General features: G+C 36.2%; 1 protein-coding gene across 2 annotated transcripts in view; it reads left to right on the top strand.

The window, feature by feature from the left end:
• ACAD11 (acyl-CoA dehydrogenase family member 11) overlaps positions 1-19,530 on the top strand; it is a 70,767-nt gene that overhangs the window by 6,876 nt on the left and 44,361 nt on the right. The window contains exons 2-7 of one of the 2 annotated variants that reach the window (XM_019725930.2): positions 5,740-5,839; positions 6,713-6,838; positions 7,414-7,575; positions 9,343-9,507; positions 17,553-17,694; positions 18,058-18,179. In XM_019725930.2, coding sequence (XP_019581489.2) covers positions 5,740-5,839; positions 6,713-6,838; positions 7,414-7,575; positions 9,343-9,507; positions 17,553-17,694; positions 18,058-18,179 — 817 coding nt within the window. The remainder of the gene's footprint in view (positions 1-5,739; positions 5,840-6,712; positions 6,839-7,413; positions 7,576-9,342; positions 9,508-17,552; positions 17,695-18,057; positions 18,180-19,530) is intronic. The other variant, XM_074312842.1, reaches the window with a different exon arrangement.

Raw genomic sequence — 19,530 nt, 5'->3', positions numbered from 1 at the left:
GAATCCAAGCAAATAACATGAAGTGAGAAAGGTCAAGTATATTAAAGATGTATTCAAGGGAGTGGTTATGTAACTGCCCATCAAATTTAAGCCAGGTAAGGAAGGACATGGTGGGGAAAAGGGAGAGCTGATGGGTGGTGAAAAGGTAATATGATCAATAGCTGATAGGTCCCAGGATTGAAGGATTGTTGGAATTGAGGTTCTCGTGGGAGTGATTAGAAAGCTAGATTGTGGTCGGAGCTATAAATGCTTAAAAAGTAGGATTATGTAGTGCTTGAATTGTTGATATTTATAAGGTGTAGGGTGTGTCCATTAGAATGAGTGGCGGAGGTAGTAGAAAGGGAAATATCACTGAAGGAGAAGAATTCTGGGAACTGACAGACCTGAGTGTTGGAACGATCATCTGTGCAGATTTTGAAATCGTTAATTAGGATTGGAGCAGTGTTAATAAGAGTAATAGTGAATCAAGCTGAATCCTTTGGCAATGAGAGGAGGTGATCTAAGAGTTAGTAGGTGAGTGCAACGAGAAAGGGTAGAGGGTTCTAGTCTCATGACAGATTCAAAGCTGCAGGAGTGGGCTTTAGACCAGAGGGAGGGCAAAAAGTCTGGAAGTGGCAGTGAGTACCAGGAAGAACACAGACTCCATCTCCAGGCCCATTGGCTGAGTGATGTGGGGAAACCACATCTACAGTTAAGAGGCCTACAAAGGAAACAGGGTCTTCCTGGAACATTCCGGTTTGAGTTAGAGCAAGGAGATGAAGGTTCCATTCAGAGAAGAGATCAAAGTTGTGCGTGATTATGCTACTGAAAGAAAATGAATTCCAGACCATGCAGTGGAAAGGTGTCAAGAGTTGGGGGTTAGGGGGCAGTGTGGGAGAACAAGACAGAATAGGCCCTATGCAGAGCCTTATGGGAATTAAAATGCAGTAGACAAGTGGTGGTGACATGGGAATTTGAGACTTCTTTTGTTGATGACATAAACAGGGATAAAGAGCATAATGAGACCAATCCAGATGGTGTCAAGACAGCAGTGTTATGAGTGATGGGAAATAGAAAAGAGTAGATATTTGGGAATGGGGGCCAGGCAGTCTTACATAAGTGCTCTGGGCTCACTTTTTAAATTTTCAAATAACGCTATTTAAAAAATAGCTTTATTCTCTGACATAAATAGCACTTTCCACTTATCATATTGATAAAGTGAACCTGTATTATTCTCTTTCCCTATGTATATTCAAGTATTCAAAATGTCCAGTAACGTATTAAATAGCAGCTCAAATGTGATCTTCAGAAACTTACTGAACTGACTTCCTACAAATTAGGATCTGTCAAACTTCATGAACCTGTGGACTGTGCTATGTTGTGTTTTGGTCAGCTTGGTCTATTTCTGCAGTCATGGTTTCAGAAGAGGCATTTCTGGAGGAGTGAGCCACCATTCCCAGGGAGCCCCCAATAAAGCACTTAGCAGGGGGCCTGCTCTCTGGTACACTATGATAATGGTGGAGTTTCAGATCTTCTCCAGTTCTTTCTGCTGATGTTAAATTCTTCCTTTTCAGTTATCGGATTCTTGACCAGGCGCTTGATGATTCCATTGCATTGTTTGACTTCATCTTTGATTCTGCTTTGACGTGTCTCATTTTAAACTGTGACCTTATTGTTGAATACACAGGATCCGAACAAGTTCTTAGGGATGTTTTGCCTTTGCTTCTCATCTCCAGCTTTGTACGTTTAAGCCTCTTGGACCATATACGCAATGTTTCCATGCTCAAACACCATGGCATTAGTACTTTAATCTTCTCTTTTCTTGATCTCGTCTCTACAGCAAATACATTTGAGATGCTATCGGCATCAACATCAAAAGTTACTTCAATTTGTGCAAATCCATAGGCTGCACGAGGGATTCCTAAACCCTAATGAGCATACAAAGCTGATTGTCAGAACAGATGGCGAAGGTCTACGTCAGCTTGGTATGAACTGCTGTATTACACTTGATCAAAATAGTCATGACTCTACCAGTGATTTCAATACCAAAGGAAAAAGTGTGATATCAAAGAGCAGCAAATCCTGAGTATTTTCAAATTATCTCTTGACAAGGGACAAAATAGCTACCTGCAAACAGAAGTAACACCCTTAACAAGACTGATACTTTTTTTTTCAATTTCTTACTGTTGAAAAAATCCTGTAGGAATTTCTAAGTTTCTGAAGCTTGGCGATGCAGAGCCCCCCCCATTAGTATGATGTCATGGGTCCAAGACTTAAGGTGACATGTCCGCTGTGTTTCCAGGCAACACTACTCATGGTAAAAATAAAACATAATTGATAAACTCCATCTGAACCGGAAGTCCTGTGAATGAACTGTATCTTGTGGGATACTTTGGGTTTCCCCAGGCGCATGAGGTGTTGCAGCTGGGTATATACCTTGCCAGAACACTGGAAGCTGTGCCCAGAGGGCTGCTACTAGAGATAATGGCTCCTGTGGAGCAAGAGGTTGCGAAGCCAGGGTGGTACCCACACTCACCCACTGTGGTCTCATTTCTTCAAACCTGAAAGGGACACGGGGTCATAGAGTAAACCATAGTCTGCTGCATGGATTACTGTGAGGACTCTGCTGAAAAAACTCATCGGATGCTGCCCCGCTAGCATACTGCACTTCCAGTCGTCCGTCGTATACCTCTAAGTGAAGCAGCGCTGAGGGTGGCCTGTTGGGGGCTGGTGAGCTTGACTAGTCAAAGTCTTCTCCAACCAAGTGAGTGTCCCTAACCACACACTTAATGCAAAGATTCCGTCTTTGTTAATTAAGGTTGGACAAATCCAAAGTACCACCTCTTTGGTTATAGAGTCACACAGCACCAGATGTCTTGTCACGTCCTAAACAATAGTTATTACCATCAGTTTGGCTTATTAATGATTCTTACTGTATTGATACCATCACTGGGTTCCACACTATATGGAGGCCTGATGCTTAGAGTGATTACATTTGGCCAGTACTCTGTTCACACTGTTGGTGGTGATCTTCCCAAGGTGGACTTTTTTTTTTTTTTTTAACTTTGTTAGAATTATGGTAGATACATACTCAGAGGAGAAGCTTCTAGTTTGGTGGGTTTTTTATTTTTGGTTTTTCTTTTTAAGATAGAATTCATGATACATAAAATTAAAAATTTTAATTAAGTGTGCAATTTAGTGGGTTTTTACTTAGTATATTCACAAAGGTGTACAGCCATCATCAATATCTAATTCCAGAACATTGCTATCACCCTAAAAAGAAACCCTTACCTTCCAATTCCCCCCTCCTCCCATCCACTAGCAGCGACTAATCTACTTTCTGTCGCTATGGGTTTATATAGTCTCTGGCTATTTCATAGAAATGGAATCATATAATATGTGGCCTTTTGTGAGTGGCTTTTCTCACTTAACATAATGTTTTGAAAGTCCATCTGTTACTGGAGAACAGACCCTTCTCAGCACAGTGTCCAGGTTCTTGATGCCTCGAGCAAAGAATTGAACAAGACACCAGAAATACAGCGGTGAAAGAGCAGTTTATTAGACGTGAAAGTACACTCCAAAGAGATAGGAACAGGCCCGAGCACAAAGGAGGGGCTCAAAAGGCACTGACTGGTGAGGACTTGGAGGTTTTATTTCCTTCTCTTCTAGAATGGGCTACTCTTCTCTAATTGTGGGGCTGTTTGATACTTGTGATTGACAATGGCTAACGGTTAAGGTAAACAAAGGAAAGTTTGGGCGGAGAGGGGAGGTCTTTCGGGTGGTTATTTCCCATAGGCTATGTTGGAGGTGCAGGAATGTTATCTGACATATCCAGGCATCTCAGAGACCCAATTCCTGTCCCTAACTGTCTGCCTTATGTCCCCCTTGAGAGACGTGATCCCCATAAGTCTCTATGGGAAGCTGAGGAACAGGAGATCTCTTCTGTATCTGCTTCCTGCTGAATGTGGCCATTGTCCCTACCTATTGGGGATTCACGGGACTCTTGCCCTGTCTGATCTTCGATGAGGGGGAGGGGTCTTGAGATCTGCCTGGAGGAACATGTTGACCTCTGTGGTCGGGAGGTACTGGAAGTCCTGGTGGGGCATCACTTGTATCCTAATGGCCTCTAGATGAGGAGAGATAGATTTTAGTTAATAGAGTTAAAAGTGTTGGTCCAAGAAGCAAGATTCAAAGCCACTGACACAGGGTGACTGTGTGATGAAAACTTGTTCAGCTTCATGGAGCCTGGCCTTTCTTCTGGTTGAACCCGTCATTCAGTTATTGTTCACCCAGGAGCTAGGCCTGGAAAGAGCGCTGTGCTACAATGACTATAATCAATAAGCATAAATCACAAGCTTTAGGGTAATTATCTAAAGCTGGGAATAGGAGATTTCTACGATTCAGGTTGAAAACAATCTACTGTTTATGATGAAGAAACTGATTTGAAAAATGATTATAACCAGGGGCTGTGGAGACGCTAGGGAAAGGAGACTTAACATTTTTATAGTGAGGGGGCTCTTCCGTATCACAGCCATGTGGTAGCATGTATGAGTACTTCATTCCTTTTTTGGCTGAGTCATATTCCATTGTATGGCTATCCCACATTTTATCCATTTGTTGGTGGATATTTTGGTTGTTTCCATTTTGGGGCAATTGTGACTAGTGCTGCTATGAAACACTCTTGTATAAGTTTTTGTGTGAACATGTTTTTAGTTCTCTTGGATATATACCTAAGAGTGGAGTTGCTCGGTCATATATTAACCCCTATGGTAACTTCAATGGTAAGTTTTTAGTTTTCCTTTATATTTCTCCTGGGTCATTTACCATTATGAAAGGCCAGTGCTTCATGTATGACTACATTATCAAAAAAGCATCCAATCAGACGTTTAGCCTAAATAAATGTTTTTTTTAGGTTCATTGTCCCATGTCAAGATAGACAACAGAATTTGAGATGGTCCCATTTCCTGACCATTGACAATTACCTCCATTTGCTTATGCTAACAGGCATCCACACAGGATTAGATGATGCCAAGATCAGTGCTCTTTGATACGATTTCTGAGGAGGGTGGGTCAGAACCCAGGAGAAACATGTAGACACTGGAACTGCTGCTGCATTCAGTCTGAATTCGAGTTCTTAGCTGATGGAGGCTGGAGGCCTAGGGAGATACTTTGAAAAAGAAATTTTTTCACTTTCCCCTATTACCTATTACCTCAGGGATTGATTCTTTTGTTTGTTTAGTTTAAGACCTCTCTTTCATGCTATGTTGGATTGTTTTAAAGTTGGGTAGTTCTACACTGCTCATATTGTAAATGAAGGTATAGATTGGATAGTTTTCGTAGCTCGAGTGTATTTCCTTAGTCTGTGTGAGAATTTCTGTTCACCTGGTAGAGAAAGTCAGTGCCTTGGTGTCTGTGAATTACCTGGGCACTGTTGCACTGGCTCAGATGTCCACTCTAGCACCTTGCTTATCAGATACCCAATGTACAGAGTTGTGCTCGGTTGCTAACCTTGGTGATGCATATGAGGGTTCTGTCTCCAATGGTAGATGAGGGGACACTAACCCAGCTGTTCCAGTATTCATTGTCATCTGCTTTATATCATCCCAAAACTCATATTCTGAGATGCTGGTAGCACCGCTCTCAGCCTTCCAACATTGAAATGGATTTATTTTCATTGTGTGTTTCTCCTGTCATTTCAGTAGGATTTGGGGAAGAAGGTAAATAATCTTTGTAATTGACCATTTCTCTATTCTTATCTAGATCAGGACAGTCCAACCCAACCTTTTATCTCCAGAAAGGCTTTCAAGAATATGTACTCAGGAAGAAACCACCTGGTCCACTTCTTCCTAAAGCACATCAGGTATGGTATACGCATGTAATGATATATTCTTTGTTGACAAATAAATGCATTTTATACCCACAAAAACAATTTAAATTGCTTTTGAAAGTCTTATTATTAAATAATAGAAAATGCATTGTAATTATTCTTAGATAAAAATTTCACTTGAATTGTATGCCCCTTTTTGTTTTGAGACGGGACTTGAGGCTGAGATCTATCTTTAGGCTATTAATCTTGAGCAACAACCAATTCTTTTGTGGATTTCATTCCTTCCTGTACAATTGGCTAGAAATACAGTCATCCACTGAATACTCAGTGCTACTCATTTATAAATGTTTTGTACTTTGGTTATATATTGAAATTATGTTCTTTTCCTCCTTCCTCCGGCCCCTCACTCCAGTTCAAGCTGTTGTTCTCAGTCTAGTTGTGGAGGGTGCAGCTCACTGGGAATCTAACCGGCAACCTCAGCATTAGGAGCACAGTACTTCAACCACCTGAGCCACCGGGCCACCCCTTTAATTATGTTTTTAAAAGCACATTATTATGTGAGAAAGAGTGAGCCAGTGATCAGGGAACTGTTGGGAACAAAGAGATGTTTTATGATGATGTCTGTGAAGTACTGTGTTCAAGGAACTGTTGCCTTCATATTAGCAGAGCCAAGATTAAGCCCCATGAATGCCCCTGGCCTTTTAGCCTAATTATTTTTTAGTGCTGGCCTAATTTAAATTATAATAATTGCACTAAGACTACATTTAAGGAAAATAATAAGGAAATTATTATCCTCTGAGTTGTTTGTTGGTACTGTTTTACAATTGAATTCTAACCTTAATGTTTGCTTATAAGGAGTTATTAAATTTCTGTTTCTGATTATTACTAATCTATCATCCTATTTAGATTGATAGAGAATTTAAAGTCCAGAAAGCTTTGTTTTCAGTTGGATTCCCTGTTCCCAAGCCTTTATTGTACTGCAGCAATGCTTCTGTTATTGGAACAGAATTTTATGTGATGGAACATGTGCAGGTAAATTAATCTTACTTTGTTGCTTTTATTTTTAATTTTGAAATTAATGTTAATAAATGATCATTTATTAGTCAAAATTTTAGGTAATTAGTTTGCTTTGCAAGGGTTTAAACTTTAGTTTTAATTTGAGCACACACCCAATGTGGTGATAAAATAGACTAGGAACAAATTAATAATTAGGACGTATTAACTTGTTCTTAAATTTTCCTCTAGGTGTCAGTAAAGAGCTATATGTAATGGCAATAACCAAACTGTCCTGTCGGTAGGGGGAAAATTAGTCCAAATGGAAAATCCATTAAGAACAATAAATTCAAATTATTTTAAGTTTTTTGTAAAATATAACTTGAGAGTAGTTTTTGTCCTTCAAGTTCATCTTGTTATATATTGTAGTTCCCTTTGGGATATATACTCTTACATTAAACGTGTTTCATGTATGTTTTTCTAGCATGTTCTGCAAAGAATTGGTTTTGATTGCAAAACTTATTCTGATCTTTTGTAGGCAATAGGGGATGATGACACAGCAAAGAATTAAGAAAAGATCTGTTTTAAGTTATCCGTTGTAATTGCTTCCATAGGGTCGAATCTTTCGTGATTTCACAATTCCTGGAGTTAGCCCAGCAGAACGCTCAGCCATATATGTGGCCATGATAGAAACCTTGGCTCAGTTGCATTCCTTGAATGTACACTCATTGCAGCTGGAAGGATATGGTATAGGTGCTGGGTACTGCAAAAGACAGGTAATGCATCCACATAAAAGGATTCTTTTCTCAAGTTTTTAGAAATAATATATGTTACTAGTCAAAATTAAAACCTGTTATTTTGTATTTTTCTGAAACTTGGCTGTAACTTTTAATATCAGCCTTCACATTGACTTATTTTAAGCATAAAATAATTTATATCTTTAGATCAGGTTTTGTTCAGCAGAAGCTTCTGTAACTGACAGCATGTATGTGAATACAAATTTAAAGCTATTTTAGCCTCTTCATTTAATTTAGCAACATGTTTTCTATATAATTTTCCCTTTTTAAGATAGGTTAACAGATATTTATTAAGCATGACTGTGTGTTTAATATGTGGTAGGTACTGTGTTAAATATCAAGAAAATAGAAATAAGTTCTTCCAAAGGAAATTATGGTCAATTTTGAGAGACCTATACATGAGTCTCATTTATATGAAACTTGAAAATATGAAATTTGAAAATGGTATAAAAGAGTATGTAATCTAGTAGTAAATTGTTTGGTACTCATCATGAGAGCTGTTCCATTCAGAGGGTAGATTCGATATGCCCTTGTTTAAGTGGGTGAATCTTTCTGGGAGAGAGGTATCTTACATTGTATATTTAAAGAAGGATAAACTCTAGAGTGGTAGGGAAGAGATGGTGAACATTTCATACCAAAGGAACAGCAAGACCAGATATGTATGAGGCTGTTTCCCTTTGTGCATATGTCTTTTTGAGGGGGTTGAGGGGAGACAGAAAGGAACTAAGACTTAGAGAGTACTCACTATATGCCAATTCCCATGCTAGATGAATTGCTGACCTACTCTTCCTTAATCTTTGTAACAGCCATAAGACATAGGTATTGTTACTCCCGTTTTGCAGCTGAGGAAACTGAGGCTTGCAGGTATCAAGTGATACACAATTAAATGGCTTAGACATCATTTAAACCCAGGTCTGTATGGTTACAAAGATGAAGCTCTTTGCTGAACTAAATTGAACAGAGATACCTTGGGGAGTGGGGAGAAAGATAGATATAAGCAGATAAATGATATGGTCTCAAATGATGGAGGACTTTGATATTAAGTTGATTTGTTTGCATTTGATTCTAAGAACAATAAAAATCTTTGCACTCCTCATACCTATAATATACAGAGGGTACCAAAAATGTATGCACATTTTAAGAAAGGGAAAACTGTATTAAAATTGTAATACTCAATATATGCCGATAACAAAAGATAAATACAAGTCATGTGTATACATTTTTTTTGGCACCCCTGGTATTTAGAAGATTCTGTGGGTAATAAGAACGGGTATTCAAATGAGAAGTAAAAATGTCCCTCTTTTTCTAGCCCCAACATTCCCTTTTCAAGGGATTGTTTCTTGTGACCCTTCCAGAAACTTTATGCTTATTTGTGCATACATGTGTGTATTTGTGTGCCTTCCTTTTTTTTTTACTTCCACAAGATAATCACCAAATAAAGACTAGAACACACATCTCTTGATTCCTAGACGAGTATTGTGTGTGTGTGTGTGTTTGTTTGTGTGAGTGAGACAGAGAGAGAGATAAAAATCTATGTAAGTAAAGTGGAGCTAGATGGAAGAGAGACTCAAAGTTTACATTTTAGATAAGAGTGTTTTAGGGTGATGTGAGTATCACTTACAGGCATTCCTCTTGAGCAGTTAGGAATAAAACCAAATTTGATATAGTAGAATTTTGTTTTAATTTTAGAATTACTGGATCTTACATTCCATTTTCAGCTCTATTATTTTTCTTATATATCTTTAGGTATCAACCTGGACAAAGCAGTATCAAGCTGCAGCTCATCGGGACATCCCTGCCATGAACCAGCTATCTAATTGGCTAATGAAAAACTTGCCAGATAATGACAATGAAGAAAATTTGATTCATGGAGATTTCAAACTGGATAACATAGTGTTCCACCCTACACAGGTACTGTAAGCCATGTTTACAATAAGTTAAGTAGATCTGCTTTGGGACACAAGCACTAATTTGGAACACAAAATGTTCCCTTGAGAGTGCTGAAGGAGCCCAACCCATCCCCACTCTTCCCCTAAATTCAGGACTGTCTTCACCACACAAAACTTTGCAACAAATCCTGCAGATTTTCTAGCACAGGCATCTGCCTACATTTAAGGGTGGGTCTAATCCTGAGTGGTGTCTGATTTACTGCTCAATTAGGATTTGGGGATTTATAAGCATGTTGCTGTTTTCAAAGATGTTTTTCATTGACTAAAAATACTTAACGTATCCATGTTCATGTTCTTCTGGTTCATTTTCACTTTCAATTCTTTTTCCTATCTCATGGAGAATTTTTAATTTAATTATTATAAGTTCAGAAAGGACAGAATTCCTCTTTTGAGGCCTGGAAAGAATTGCATGAGATTAATGTAACCTTGCTCTATTTAATGTACACAGTGTAATCTTTATAAAGAGTACAAACAAATCAAAACTATAACCCTCCTCCACTGAGCACTGACAATGAGGCTGAGGATTAGAGGAGTTTGGTGGGAATGAGGAAGCTACTTCAATTCTCCTCTTATCTATATGCTTTTGAACAAGACACTTGGCCTTCACTACGAGTACGCTGACATTAGTGTGAAGGATTTACAGTTCCCTGAACCCTGCTTTTTAGAGGAGGGTTTTCTGGGTTCATTAGTTTTCCCAGAAAGCTAAGATGTTTTAGGGCAGGAAGAACTGCTCTAAATTCATGTGCTAAGTTTCTGGGTTTTCATAACCTCCCTATAGGACAAGAACAGGAGGAAAATAACATTATAAATTGCATTGTTTTCATAATCCTGTATCAATTGAAAGTCAAGTATAATATGAAGACATATGAGCACATTCACCAGCAAGACCAAATTTTTCCTGGAAAAGTCAATTTGGTTATTAAAGTTATGTATATGTAATTATGTGTATGTGCAATCTTTTAATAGCACTGATGAATTCTGAATTCTAACTTTGTTAAATATAAAGTGAGAGAGTTAAAGAATGCTAATTAATAACCTGGAAAAATTATAAAAACTTATAACTTAAAACCTAGCAGGATCTGACCTATATTTGATCTATATCATTTGATTCATTAATATTTTAAGAGCCTATCTTTGAATAAGTCAGAGTCCTTTATGTGTTCTATAACTATAGTTCTTCTCTATTCATTACTTAAGGACGGAAAAATTCAGACCTAGATCTCCTGAATTACTCGTATGTATTGTCTACCAAGATGTATAAATTTTAGGATTAGCATAATATGCTGAAACTAATGGCAAACTTCAATAAGTACCAAAAAATTGTTCTTTTTTAATAGTTAATCTCATATTAGAATATTATTTCTTATAAGATTAAAGTTTACAAACAGATGTCATCTTCTTTTAGACAAGTGGAATATTCAATAGTTGGGGAGAGTTTTGTTTTGTTTTAAAGAAACAACTGGTAGAGGCATAGCTTTAATCTATTTAGCTGCAGTATTAATTTGTTACATATATCATTATCATTTAATGTTTTAGGATTATACAGTAGCTAATAAGATGTCTTCTGCTTTATACCCAGTAATCCCATAATTATTAGTTAAATCAAATTTAATCAATTTCTGCCTCCTACAAATATTGTAGCTAATTTTTAGTAACATATGGTTGGCAGAGTGCAAGTCAACTAGCGTTTATTCATTATCAATTATGTGCTCTGGAACATGGTGTTGGAAAGAAAATACAGCTCTTAATAAGCTCAAAATACAGATGGTTATAAAAGATACTCAGGAACAGCAGAGAACAATATATACCCAATTACTAACGTGTATATCATACAAAGTGAACTATAAGAGCAGTCAGAAAGGAAAAGATACCCACTCTGGACTGACGTTAAGAGCTACGAAACTTTAGAATTTAATTTTAGTCAAGTTTATCTTATCCACCTCGGTTTTTAAGTTTCATAAGTAGGAAATTAGGTTTCTGTGTGTGTGTGAAGGCACTCCACAAATTGGAGTTGAATATGTGCCCACCCGTACATGTTCCTAGGGATATGATTGAAAGCTTTTTATTTCTCCTTTGAGGGTAAGGATTATGTCTTTAATTTTTTTCTTACCTGTGCCCCTAGAGTCTATATGGTAGCTGCTCAAAACCTAGGCTAAGAACTCCTTTGAAGCAGTGACAGTATTTTATTCATTTATGTAGCAGGTGTTTACATGTTTCTGCATGAATCTATGTTGAAAGAATTGATTTTAGTTAATCACTAAGTAACTATTTCCATCTCATATATTTATGCTTAATTTTTATTCTTTTTAATTAAAATTTTTTAAATTTTTATTAAAGCAAATTATTTAATCCCTCTCTGTCCCTCAATTTTTATTTTAACTTCTTATTTTGAAATAATTAGTCTCAAAAGATGTGAAAATAGCACAGAAGGGTCCTGTATATCCATCATCCAGATTCCCCAAATGGATCTCTCACAACTGTAGTATATTATCAAAACCTGGAAATTCACATTGTGTACAAGGTGTGATCAAACAATATGGTGAATGTTCAAATTAACAAGAATTGATTATAGTAAAAGACACATTACCATTAATCCCCCTCAAAATATCTCCCCTTGCTTCGTACATACTTATTCCATTGTTCTTGCCACTTTCTAAAGCAGTTGTGGAAGTCCTCTTTCGTATCTTTAGTTGCACTGTTGTGGCCGCCTCATTGTCCTGAATCATTTTGACTTTGGGGAAGAGCCAGAAGTTGCATGGTGCCAGATCTGGTAAATAAGGTGGATGAAGACACACCGTAATGTGTTTATTTGACAGCAATTGCTGTATACCAGAAGCGATGTGTGACATGGAGTGTTGTCACGATGGAGGATGATTTACTCACACTTTAAAACACACCTTCTCTCAGTCGTAGCTCACACCTGACTGACTGCACTGAACAAGTTGAAACTTGTCACACGCTGTTACTAAGGTTCGATGCACCGCTTCCTGTATTAAACATCCCTACCTTAACGTTGGATGACACTCGGCAGCAGCATTCACCGTATTTTGTGATCACAACAGAAAGGCTTCGTGTCACACATCGCTTCTGGTGGGGCAGTTTCTGTTAAACACATTACGGTGTGTCCTCATCTACCTTATTCACTGGATCTGGCACCATGTGACCTCTGGCTCTTCCCTAAAGTCAAAAGGACCATGAAAGGTAAATGTTTTGAATTGAGTCAGGTCATCGAGGCAGCCAGGACAGTGCAACTGAAGACACTCACGAAAGAGGACTTCCAGAACTGCTTCAGAAAGTGGCAAGAAGAATGGGATAAGTGAGTTCAAAGCGAGGGCGGGTATTTTGAGGGGGATTAATGTCAAGTGTCTTTTACTGTAATAATTTGTTTTTTATTTAAACATTCTTTGTATTGTTTGGTCACACCTCATACCTTTTAGATCGGTGCAAAAAACACACAACAACATTTCAGGGTTGCTCTTTTTCTATTCTACTTTTCTAAGACTGCTTATTCTCTATCCTTCAGAAAAATATTAAGGATATTAAGGTAAAAGTAAATCTTTCATAATATTTACTAAAAGTTAAACAGTGGTTGTAGGGGATGGACTTATAGGAGACTTGTAAGTTGTACATTTCTTTAATGTTTAAGTTTTGAGGTTTTATTAGGTTTTTTTTTGTTGTTGTTGTTGCAAAACACCATGTTTTATTTTTATCAGAAAGCCAAACAATTAAGAAAGAAAACAAAAATAATTTTAAGTGATAACTCTTCCAGAAATGTGTGTGGTTAGCCAGCAAAGGGTTACTGAAAGGTATGGCATAACTAAAGCATATTACTCAGTTGAGCATTCCTTAGTTATTTTCCCGTTACTTATATGTAAAGCATTCGAAGAATGTTTGAGTGTGCATTTCTGCACGCAACGTGCTCACTGCAACATTCAAAAGGAATTCAGTTTTTCTGGGAAATACTGTAAATTTTCTATTATGTTGGTGCAAACGTAATTGCAGTTTTTGCTATTATTTTTAACCTTTAAACCGCAATTATTTTTGCACCAACCTAATAAATATAAATCTCACCCATCTGGCAGAGAAGTGTTTAAGATTGTGGAGTTTTATGTGCATTGTGCCATTTCAACTTGAAAGACAAAAATATTTCATTATAAACAAATCAACCCATAGATATTTAATCCACTTCCATTAATTAGTAGTCAGATGTATTTAAGATAGCAAATATATGTACACTGGTTCTGCAGAAGTTGTCAACCTTGCAGCCTTCTACATAATAACTTACGAAGAAAAGAATGATTTGATATGCAAAATAAAACTTGTATTTTTAATGGCTTTTTCTTTTTAATTTCCCCCATTGTGTCTAAAATGTCAGTGTAGTTGGAGAAAAGCATAGTTATAAAATTTAATTTTACTGCTAGAAAAGACATGGAGATTGGATTTTTTCAACCTTTTTATTTTACAGATATTTTTAAAATACTCTTTAGTAAATGCCCTTTGGTAGTAAATCCAGTTTTGAACTCAGGCCTGCAGACTTCCGATGCTCTGTATCATTGCTTCTACAGTGTCCTGTTTCTCATCTCCACTGGAACTGGTTAGCTTCAGTGATCTAGAAATGCCTTGTCTTTGATCACACCTTCACCTTCTGGTTCTCTTGTTTCTTTATACCTCCCCTGCAATGCTGCAAATTTGATTGCTGTTACTTTAGAATGCATGGACCCCTTCAGACTTCATTTAACTTCTTATCCTGCCTGGCCTATGTGGACATAATCAATCATTTTAAAAACTACCTTGTTTATTATCAATTGAATTAATAATTTTTTGACTGTAGATGTGTATAAGTAATGTAAGAGTTATAAAGTTTCCTAACCTTAGACTAGTTATTGTTTCAGAATCTTCTTACCTCTTGACTTTATACAATCTCCAACCCTGATCTTGGGTCATCATATTTATGCTGTAGAATAGTCATGAAGTCAGGTTAACTGGGTCTGGGACATATTTATACTGCATAATTTCATCTAAGCTGTAAATTTGTCTCTTTGTAAAAATCGGTGCCTTTTTTAAAAAACATTTTCACATCTTTTCTGTTCTTCTCAAACCCTGAAGTTGCTTGTCTCATCTAGACTCCCACTTTCCAGCATATGTTCCTGCCTTCTACTTGACTCATTTTTGTCCTTTTACTCATTTATCAGCACAAACTGCTTTCTGGGGATTATATGCCCCTTGAAATGTTGAAGACATTTCAGCCCTCTACATAATATGTCTTTCATGCAGATTGACGGGTGACATTTTTCTTAAGGCTCAGTGTCAAGGAAAATTATCACTCTTGAGCATCTGGTTTGTTTTTAATGTACATACCCTATCGTTGTGACTGATCATACTTCTCACTTTATGTTGCCCATAGACAACTCCGCAGATTCTACTGTCTGTACTAACAATTATACATGACCTATGACATTCAATTTCATATAATGACCTTACTCCTAGTTTATATTTTTATTAAAAATTGTATTATTTTCTTCCCTGCCTTCTTCATCTACTGTTTGTCCTCTTAGATTGCATGTTTCTTTTGTTTCAGAAAGGTAAGAGACATATTAATAAAATTCTATAGCACAAAAAGCATACACAGAAAAATGAAAACTCAATGTAGAACATGATCAGCAAAAAGAAAAACATTTAGTTGTGCTGAGGTTGCAGAAAAACGGTCAGAAATCATTTTATTAGTAAGTTCTTGAGCAGCAAGATGAACTAGTAAATGTTCATTTCAGTTACTAGGAGTTATGCTGAGCTTTTTATAGCGCTGTATACAAACAGGCATAGACAGGATTCTAATTAACTTGCTAACTTACATTAATTGATACAATTGATGAACCATCAGCTTTTCTCACTGGCCTTTGTTTTACAGCTTTGTGTAATTATCTAAAAAATATTTCAGCTATCTTGAAACTTAACTACAAAGGAATTGTTCACTAAACAAAGGTAAACATTTATTGTGTAAGGAAGTGTCTCATCTTTTCCTTGAATGTTAAGAGCATAGAAACAAACAGAATGGTATAGAGAAAAATGCATCCAACCTTTTTTTTTAAGCTTATCAAATCTAGCTATTAACAGTATAGTAACTTATACTACAATATAACACAACAATAAAAGGCCTTATAAAGTCAAATCGAAGGAGTGATCAATTTTTCCAGTACTCTTAATAGAAAAATTTTGATTACCTGCTATATGCCAAGCTCTGTACTTATTCATGGAATAAATACATGTTGTCCACCTACTATGTGCCAGGTACTTTGCTATGAACTGGTAAACAAAACAGACATGCTACCTGCCCTCAGTTAATAGTCACACTTAACCATATACAAGAGGTGTATGTTATGGCTGAAAAAATTGAGAGTCACAGAGATTAACTAGTTTGTCCAGAGTCGCACAGCTAAATAAATGGTGGAACTAGGATTTGAGTATAGATCTATCTGATTCCAAAGTCCACATTTTCCCAGAAAGCTACAATAATGAATACAAGTGTACCAGAGGAGCAAGAGAGAGCAAGCACACACAAAGTTAGATAAAGGCATGAAACTCAGTAATTTGCATTGCCCAAATGAGCTCTGCTGTTTCACCTGGCTTGGATAATCTTGTTTAGATTATTTCTGCAGCCTCTTCCCTGGCTTCCTACAGTCAATTCAAAACCTAGCAGCAGAATGACTCCTCAAAATGCAAATTCTATGATGTCACTTTTCTGTGCAAAACTTCCTATGCCCCATCCCTCCCACCTTAATCCTTTGAAATAACCACAGCCATTGCTATCCACTTGATGTATATCATTTCAACTTTGAGTATTCATATGTAACCTTTTTTATTTAAACAAAAATAATATGTGTATTATTCTGCAAATTGCTTTTTCCCCTTGTATTTACAGTTTAATATCCTGTGTTCTTAACATAAAGATATCTATTCCCTTGGTGCATATTGTTACAAAGTAAAATGAGGAAAGCTTTCTGTTTTATTGGTTCCAAACGACATGACTGTTATGTTGCTATATAATGGTGGATTTTGTATTCATAAAACAAACAACATCTGGGGTGGCCGGTTGGCTCAGTTGGTTAGAGTGCAGTGCTCATAACACTAAGGTCACCGGTGCAATTCCCCCATGGGCCAGTGAGCTGCGCCCTCCACAACTAGATTGAAAACAACGACTTGACTTGGAGCTGATGGGTCCTGTAAAAACACACTGTTCCCCAATAAAATTTATAAAAAACAACAGCATAATTTGTGAAAATATTTAAAAAAAACCCAACATCTTTTATAACAAATATATTTTTGTATATACAGCATGAAACAACTTACTTAAAAAATTACTGTTGCCATAAAACTAATATTTTTTTATGTAATAAGATGCATCACCAAAGCAAACTCGTAATTATACATGACATAGCATAGATTAATAAATTATAATCAGTAATCTTTAGAATTTCTTCTTTACCACAGTTATTCCCAGTTGGGAGATTTCAGCTTTTTTTGCTTCTGCTCTTTAGTAGAGATATACTAAGGCTGTGTAAAATAAAATGCTGGAGAACTGATGGCCAGTAATGGAACCAGAGGACTTGGCTCTACATCAGGGGTGTCCAAACTGCTGCCCGCAATCCATTGTTAATTGGCCCGCAGCAAATTCCAAAAATATATTTAGTTGACTTAAATAAACCAGGTGAGGCAATACGTACTTCACCTCGAGTGAGTGGCCCGGCTGTTTGTGTATTTTACCACATGTGGCCCTTGGTGAAAACCGTTGAAAAAAGTTTGGACACCCCTGCTCTGCATAATAAAGGCCAATTAGTTAGTAGTTGATAGATATTCATACATGAGATGTTCTGCTGTGGATAAAGACTGCAAACTATGGCCTCAGCTTTGCTTTTGATAGAAAATGTGATTTTTGAGTGTATTCTATTTCATTTATTTCCTCATTTTAGTTTTCAATTTAATATGTTCAGACCTTTTTATTTTTAATTATAGTCTCGAGTTATAGCTGTACTGGATTGGGAGCTTTCAACCATTGGTCATCCTTTGTCAGACTTAGCACATCTCTCTCTATTCTACTTTTGGCCAAGGACAGTTCCATTTATAAATCAAAGTTCTCATTTACAAGAAGCCATAGGTATGAAAACTTAATGTTGCCTAATTTGCTATTAATATAACATTAACTTTATTATTCCTCATAATTTAAAAATAGGATTATATTACAATTTCAGATAGCTTTTATTTGCTTTTTAAAATGTTTCTAAATCATTTTATTCCTTATTGACTTTTCTGACTAAAGCATTCCACTTTTAGTGATTTATGACAAAATGTAATCCTTTGTATATAGTGTTCTTTTGGAAATCAACATTTAGAACATGTTTTTTTATGTGGACTAATGGTTATTAGATTTAGTTTTATGTACATATACAATCTTATGACAGTTTTAAATATTCACCATGAGATTTTTTATCAAAGTTTATAGTATGTGCTGTTTTTATAGGGATACCATCAATGGAAGAACTAATATCAATATATAGCCGTTGCAGGGGAATTACTCCCATTCTTCCCAACTGGAATTTCTTTCTTGCCCTTTCATATTTTAAAATGGCTGGGATACTACAGGTAATTAATTGTTTGTAACGTGTTTCATCATTATTTATGAACGTACGGTTGACAATGTTTTCTGATCTTTTAGAGGTTTTGTCGTCTTTATCCTTAGCTCATTTGGCTTCTCATAATGACAAATACCATACATCGGTAAAATACATATCCAAAACTTACAGAATAGAATTTGGCAAGGAAAAAAGTTGAGTAGCAAAATGGATCATCACTGTTTGGTATAATAAACTTAAAAGATGGAGGTCAGAAGAGAGAAAGACATAATCACAAAAAGAGAAAAGCATGTGAAAATTGGCTATTTCTTGAATATCCAATTTAAGAAAGAGCTAAAATTTCATAATAATGTCTGCTTCAGACTATAAAACCATTTATTAACCAGGTCTGGTGATGAGGAAAGAATTATCTTTGAACTTCCCAAACCCTAGTGTAGTAACTAGCATATAGTAGCCTTTTAATATGTTTTTGAGTGTAGATGAGTAATTTTTTTCATTTTCTAATGTCATATTTATGTGATTAATTTTGAGAGGAAATTGAGAATAAGTTCAGTTTTTTAAAAACTTACACTTTAAACGGATGCATTCTTTACTATACTAATTTAGTTTCCATGTACTTTGAATCTTGGGTGCTTATTTAAGAAATTGATATACTTCATCAGTGGCAAGGGGCTAGGTAGGGTTTGAAGAAAGAACAGGTAAATAAGAAATTTCAGAAACAAACAAGAATGGAAAAAAGATTAAAGAAAGTTGTGGTTATTTTTCTCTGTCCTCAGAGTTCAGGCTATTCATGAACAACTGAAATGACTTCTAGGAAATAGTTGTGTTATATCTCATCCTGTATTTTATAGTCATGTTAATCATATTAATCAACTTGATTGGATGGGTTTCTCAAAATAGTGTTTGTGGTGTGTTTCTATATCCATCAGTTTCCTCAAATCAGATTCCAGATAGGCTTTGAATTTAAATTTCACTAGATTTTCATTTCAAATCAAAGTTTGACATGGGTTATGATTGAAATTAATATATACGTTATAAACTATATAGTAGTAAGTAACCTTAGAGATGATCATAAACATTCTATTCTAACTAGAAATGTGAAATTGGAAATAATTGAAAAACTATTAGTGTTTTATTACATAAAGAGTTGTATAAAGAAATAAACTAATGAAATTCAGTTGATTGTGTTTTGGTGGGGAGGCAGGGGAGAGGAGAAAGTATTATGTTGGAAGCACAGAACGTGGAGAATTAAGCAGGAAAAACTGGTTAGCATTCAGCTAACACTGTTCAAAGGAAACTACAGGTTCACTTGAACTACGGGTTCAAAGATGAGATAAAATATTCTTAGAGGTCATCTCATT

This window comes from Rhinolophus sinicus, linkage group LG10 (genome assembly GCF_036562045.2).
Source record: "Rhinolophus sinicus isolate RSC01 linkage group LG10, ASM3656204v1, whole genome shotgun sequence".
In the NCBI taxonomy this organism is placed as follows: domain Eukaryota; kingdom Metazoa; phylum Chordata; class Mammalia; order Chiroptera; family Rhinolophidae; genus Rhinolophus; species Rhinolophus sinicus.
The sequence above is the reverse complement of the archived record's forward strand: the minus strand, read 5'-3'. Positions and strand labels throughout refer to the sequence as shown.